Genomic DNA, 6,569 nt, shown 5'->3' with positions numbered 1-6,569 from the left:
ATTCCATTGAATGAATATGCCATTATTTAAATGGTTATATATTTTATATTTAATCTAAGTTTATGAGTACTTATGAAATAGTAAGTTTGATATATATATATATATATATATATAGATATATTGATTATAAATTAATTATATTTTATAATTTATTATGAGAATGGTAAATAATTTTTTGGGTGTAGTTTAATTGGTGATCACTTTGTTATGAAGTAATATGTGAAGCATGATATTCAAAGTTCAAATCCCAGTTAAACCATATATATATATATATATATATATATATATATATATATATATATATATATATATATATATAATTAAAATAATATTTTAAAATCCATTTTAAATAAGATATTTTTATATCAATTCCATTAACATGGAGTTGCTATATAACATTTTTAAAAAATATTAATAACAAAAAAATACTTTAAAATCCAATTTCAATAAGATATTTTTATATCAACTTTACATATCTAAAAATAAATAAAAATGTGTTATTCCATATTATGTATTTCTGTTGTATATTTTTTAATACTTTATAAGAATTGATACATGGCATTTGAAAATTATTAATTAGAAACATATTTATTATTCATCATAAATAAAATATTTCAATATCCACCTTAACTAATATCTATTTATCTATTAATATATAAAGCAATTGAAAATAAATCATAATTACTATAAAGAAGAATGTGTATAATTCCTTCTATACCATATAATTAAAATATTTTAATAATAAATCAGTTAAAATACTTTAATGATATATCACCTATCATAAGAGAGAACCTATATCTATCTATCTATATATATATATATATATATAATCAATCATCGTTAGCTTTTGATTACATTATTCATTTCTTTTTATCACTTTGATTACATTTTTTAACCCTAAAAAAAAAACAACCCAAAACGTAGAGGACCAACCATGCTTTTATATATATATATATATATATATATATATAATTCTTAAATTTATCTTACCTTTTTAAAAATTATATCTTTAAATATACACATTTTAAAAATAAAAAAATATCAAACATACCAAAAATAATAATAAATCTAAAAATAAAATCAGTTTAAATTAATTTACAAAAAAATAATAACAAATAATGTTCCTGTAACTTTCGATTTAAAAAATGCATACACAAATATATAACTATTAATAACTTTAAAAATATATATAAATGGTATATCCTTCACTGTACTCCACGTGAGAAATCCGAAATCCATGACCATATTCTGACATTATTACTTCATAAATATTTTACATAAACCTTAATCATGAACACAGATTTGCAAAGTTCTTTGAAACTGCAGCCCATTATTATATAGACGGGCATCAGATTTATGCGACCCAATCACATTCTTATACTATACTACATCAGTTATACATAGGGACACATCTTGGCTGCTGAAATTCACTCCGATGCGGTTTGCTCCTCGTTATTATTGAGGTATAACTTATCAGAATTAGTAGCAGTAGAGTACCGGGTCTGCTGGAACAGGCCAGCAAGACAACCAACCAAGGGAGCATTAATATATGTTGTTGGCTCCAAATGACTATAGTCAGACCTCACATCATTGAATTGATCATTTGAATCAGGTCCTCCAACTACAGCGCCAACATGAACGTTTGGATTCGCTGAATTGTTATTATACCACTCTGAGTATCCCTCGTTGCAACCGACCTTGTTGGGCAGTACGTGAATAGATGGAATGGAGGCACCTCGATGATGAAGATGTTGGGGATACTGGCTTCCAAACCCCACCATATACGACCTTTGGAGTGGGTTTTTTCCCAGGATGTAATCTACCTGATTAAGTCCATAAAATCAAAAACCTTGCAAGTAAGTTTCCTAATGATAATTGATTAATTGATGGATTAAGGTGATGGATTAAGTCTATTATAGGAAGTGGATTGCAGATTGGATTGCAGATTTTAAGTCTAGTTTAAGGGTTTTCAGGAGAATTGACCATGCGATTTTTAGTTTAATCCAAGGGCGTTTAGGAGTTGATCATGTGATCTCTAGATAGAAATACTTAACAATTGACTATGTGATTTCTAGTTTAACCCAAGGGAGTCTAGGAGTTGACCATGTGACCTTTCGATAGTTGGCCATGTGACCTTTTGATAGTTGACCATGTGACCTCTCTAAAGAAATACTTAACCATGGAAACTCGACCAATTGAGCTAACCTTTAGGGCTTAGGAGTTGACCATGTAACCTCTCTATAGAAATACTTAACAATGGAAACTTGACCAATTGAGCTAACCCTTAGGGTTTAATTTTAAGGGCGTTCAGGAGAATTGACCATATGACTTCTGGTTTAACCTGAAGAGTATCTAGAAATTGACCATGTAACATCTCCATTGAAATACTTAACCACTGTTAAGACTCGCCTATTCTTAAATCTTATAAATAAAAATGAAATCAATTGTTAAACTTTATTTGAAGTCAATATAATTACCTGGCTTTTTGCAAAACTTCGAATATCTGAAACCGAAATTGATACCCCACCACACTGTATTGAGGAAATCTTTGCACCGGCAAGTATATCTGAGTATACAATCATTACATTTGAAGCGCTAGTTACGTACTGTAAATTGCTGCTGTCTCTTGTGTACAGAAGACCGCCTGGAAAATTCATGTAATTAGTTGTAAACTCAAGCAATATTATACACATTCACTCTTGCTAATTCTTCCAATTAAAGCATGTGAAATTCAACGGGTAACCTTACTAAAATGAACTTTGCTGAAGAATTCAGTTATGTTTAATAGCGAAACCTGGAGTTGTCCGAATCTGCACGGTACTACTTTTCGGCATTAAGGCACATATAAAGGAATCTGCGTCGGTTTTATATTTCTTCAAGGAATTATTGCCAGACAGATACTCCTATATAGAAAAAGAAAAACAGCGCGTTGAGACTATAATACAATTAAAAAAAAAAAAATGAAAAATAGTGCAATTTTTAAATATTGACCTGAGCTAAGAGTACTTGAGCTCCTGCAAATTTGTTATCCCAACTGAATTCAGAGACGCTGCCACTCCATCCTTCGTTATCCAAAGCAAATTTCGAATAAAATGGATTCCCCGTTGCCTTATAAAGCCATGTGGCAGCCCACAGCAGTTCGTCCTAATGAAATGCAGTTAGTCAATATTTGAATTTAATGGGATAGTAGATTTCTGCAATATTTTAGAATTTGAAGAAAAATAGTAAAATTAATTATTTAACTTAATTCTAGTTAATCAAATTCTAAAACATATAATTTAAATTTTTTTAATATTTTAGAATTTAATAAACAAAATTTAAAAATTAATTATTTAACCTAATTTTTGCTAATCAAATTCTAAAATATATAATCCAAATGAAAAACACATTAAACTGACACCATACATTTTATTTCCCCAGTAAACTTTTAGACATCAGGAGTTGTATGCAGAGTACATACTTGGAAACCAGAATAGGAGCAGTAGAAGGGGCACGAGGCTTGGTAGGAAGCACGGTATGTGTTTGCAAATTGAAAGAGCTGCAAGAAAAGGGCCAGAGAGTAAGATATACTAGACACCCAGATGGCAAACAAATGATGAATTAAAATAAATATTAGGCACCCACTAGGCGAGAATGGCGAAGTAATCTTTTGGAGTAAGAAGAATTTGATTCGCCCAAGGCAATGGCTGCAGAAGACAAAGCCGCAGAAGCATCGGCAGCCACTTCGGTTCCAGGAGAGGATGAGTTGATCTGGTACAATGTTCGAGGAGTATCCATGTCTTCTGGCCTCTCCCAACACTGGTGATCGCTATTACCATCACCCACCTGATATCATTTTCACCATTATTGAAAACGATAAAGAGGTTAGTTTTAATTTCTCAAGGACAATCTTAAGTCTACTTTCTAGGTACAATTTACAATTTAATATGAGAGATGTGTAAGTTTGTTGTTTGTCTATTTTATTTTATAATTAAAATTTAATTAAAAATAAATAAAGTTCAGGTCCAAATAAATACTAACACTGGTAATCCTTATTATCATCACTCATCTAATATCATTTTTACCATTATTGAATAGAATAAAGAGGTTATTTTTAATTTCTCAAGGACAATCCTGCGTCTAGGTTTCACTATTACTTTGATTGAGGGGAGAGGTGCAATTTATAGCTCAGTATAAAAGAGATGTGTAAGTTTTTAGTTTGTCTATCTTAGATTCAAACAAATAATATTTAGATCAAAATATCCAAATGAATAATAATGTCTAGATTCATCTCAATTTGGATCTCATGGGTCTAGAGGAATCAAATCCCTCCAAGTCTAAACCTTTTTTTTGAGTGTAGAATTTGAAGAAAAGTTTGCACCACAAGAGATTTGATCCGTCTCTGCCCATAATAGATCGAGAATTAAATGAATCTAGACGGGTTATAAATTAAGGAAATAAACTGAATAATAGCAATATCGCCCATAATAGATTGAGAATTAAATGAATCTAGACTGGTTATAAATTAAGGAAATAAACTGAATAATAGCAATATCGATTGTTGGGTGTCGTTGCTATTCTTTTGATTTCAAGATGTTTTCAAAATCTACCATAGAAATAAGTTCAACGACTTAACACAATCTGTTAGATTTCAAAATAATTTCAGAAATTTACAATTTAGATAACAACAACATACATGTCCATCCATCCTTCTATATATATTTCCAGACCTGAGTCCATAGAGTAGTAGGAGCTGTATGGGCCTTCATGATAAAATTTGAGCCCCAGCGAATTGCTTGGAGCAAGTAGTCCAGCTGGTTTGCCTGAGATAACTCGGATTTATATTGAGAAGCAGCCCATGAAAGAAGGGTTACTGTAAAAGACATGGGCCATCCAAATTTCACGTTGTCTCCAGCATCGTAGTAGCCTCCTGTCAAATCTACCTGCAAAATCATTGCAAAAACAAACAAGAGGAAAATTAAAAACTCTGCTCAAAAGCCATTGAATCGCATCAATTCGAAGCCCTAAGTCCATCAATTCATTTCATTACATTCCCGAGCCTGCCATCTGACAGGCCAGAATCTCCCCTCCAGGTAACTCGTTGAGTTGAAGGAAGCTTTCCAGAGCGCTGTCCTTCGAAGAACAGAATGGATTTTCTCAGTGCGTCATGGTAATCAATTGCTTCTACATTTTCAGTACCATATTCAAAGCCTGATGTGCTCAAGGCCAGAGAAACGAACACCAGCAAAGCCAAAGAAAACGCAGACATATTGTATTACAGTGTTTACTGATTTGGGCTTATTTCTCCAAGGTATATATCGAGGATGGGATGGAAATAAGGTTGTGAAGGCAATTCAAGAAAAGAAGCATCATGCTGTTCTCGTGTTTCAGGAAGTTGGGGAAGGTCGTAAGAAATATAATTGACAAGATCAGCAGATAACATACCCATGACATTTTGAACTTGCAAAATTGGAAGGGTATTCTATTTCGAACCGCAACGATCACATTCAACATCATTTCACTTCAACATTTCTTCTTCACACTTGAGGCATGTTGATGTCTTAATGATTAGATGCTTTGAATGGCATGACTGATGGATCACATAATACCTGATCCATCAGATTTGATGTTTTACATGAAACTGCTTTTCGTTGCCCGATATTTCAACGGTCTTTATATTATGCCCCACATCATATGGGTTTTTCTTTGCACGTTTCAGAACGTCTGTGTATAGCATAATTTTTAAGGATGACTTCTGCAACAGAAAAATCGTTGTCACTGACATCTCATCCCTGTAACAACATGAAATAGTGTGGATTTCTTATCAGTCGTGACATGCTCACAATCATTACCTTTATATCATTATTCAACATTGCCAACTCATGGTATTTATGATACATTTGACATTGCGAGGTAACTTACAACAGCTGCAAATCAAACAACAGTTACGCGGGATCAGTGGCTAAAATGATGTTGCGGTGCCGGAATCCGCTCTTATAATTGTGCCAACATGGTAAACCATAGAATAATGGTATGTTGTTATAAATGCATATGGTTTGCTTTTATATAAAATTATGAGCAGAATTATAACCATTATAACCATATTTATCAATGTAGTTGATATAGGTTTATAAATTTATATGAAATATATGTATAATCATATTGATAAATGTCGTCATATATGTGGTTGATATAGACTAATATCCATCAGCCACCACATTAATAATTGTTACATGTATTTTGTTAAAAACTATCTATTTCTGATTATTAATAGCTATATAAATAATAATAATAATAGCCATATTATTTTATATTTATATAATTATACTTATTATATTAACATTATTTTATATATTAATATAATATTAATTGTTACATGAAAAATTTCTATTATATCAATGGTTATATTTAAAATTTTAATATAATCCACATATAACATAATAATAACATTTAGTTCTTATTAGTAATATGTATTCATTTTCACTTTTCTATTATGGTTAATAATTATTTTATATATTTACTTAGAATGTATTAATAATATTAACTATATGCATATTACATATTAAACTATATATATATATATATATATA

The 6,569-nt window shown here is 30.8% G+C and overlaps 1 protein-coding gene across 1 annotated transcript; it reads right to left on the bottom strand.

Annotated features, from left to right (window-relative positions):
• Positions 1–1,244: 1,244 nt before the first annotated feature.
• LOC149158970 (endoglucanase 20-like) lies at positions 1,245–5,342 on the bottom strand. The gene is made up of 8 exons (XM_089433418.1): positions 5,030–5,342; positions 4,710–4,922; positions 3,625–3,825; positions 3,461–3,538; positions 2,992–3,144; positions 2,795–2,903; positions 2,478–2,644; positions 1,245–1,823 (listed from the first exon to the last, which is right to left on the bottom strand). The coding sequence occupies exons 1-8, from the start codon at positions 5,246–5,248 to the stop codon at positions 1,428–1,430; spliced, it is 1,536 nt and encodes a 511-aa protein (XP_089289544.1). The 5' UTR covers positions 5,249–5,342; the 3' UTR covers positions 1,245–1,427.
• Between the last annotated feature and the right edge of the window lie 1,227 nt (positions 5,343–6,569).

This window comes from Pinus tabuliformis, chromosome 5_2 (assembly GCF_031772625.1).
Source record: "Pinus tabuliformis cultivar Carrire ecotype Pingquan chromosome 5_2, CPIR1, whole genome shotgun sequence".
In the NCBI taxonomy this organism is placed as follows: domain Eukaryota; kingdom Viridiplantae; phylum Streptophyta; class Pinopsida; order Pinales; family Pinaceae; genus Pinus; species Pinus tabuliformis.
The sequence above is the reverse complement of the archived record's forward strand: the minus strand, read 5'-3'. Positions and strand labels throughout refer to the sequence as shown.

Bases quoted from the DNA above. Each gene is read 5' to 3' on its own strand.
- LOC149158970 (XM_089433418.1), bottom strand. From the start codon at position 5,248: ATGTCTGCGTTTTCTTTGGCTTTGCTGGTGTTCGTTTCTCTGGCCTTG. The intron at 3,826-4,709 runs GTCTGGAAATAT...AAATGATATCAG, and splicing joins CTACTACTCTATGGACTCAG to GTGGGTGATGGTAATAGCGA. The intron at 3,145-3,460 runs GTATGTACTCTG...GCATTTCATTAG, and splicing joins GCTCCTATTCTGGTTTCCAA to GACGAACTGCTGTGGGCTGC.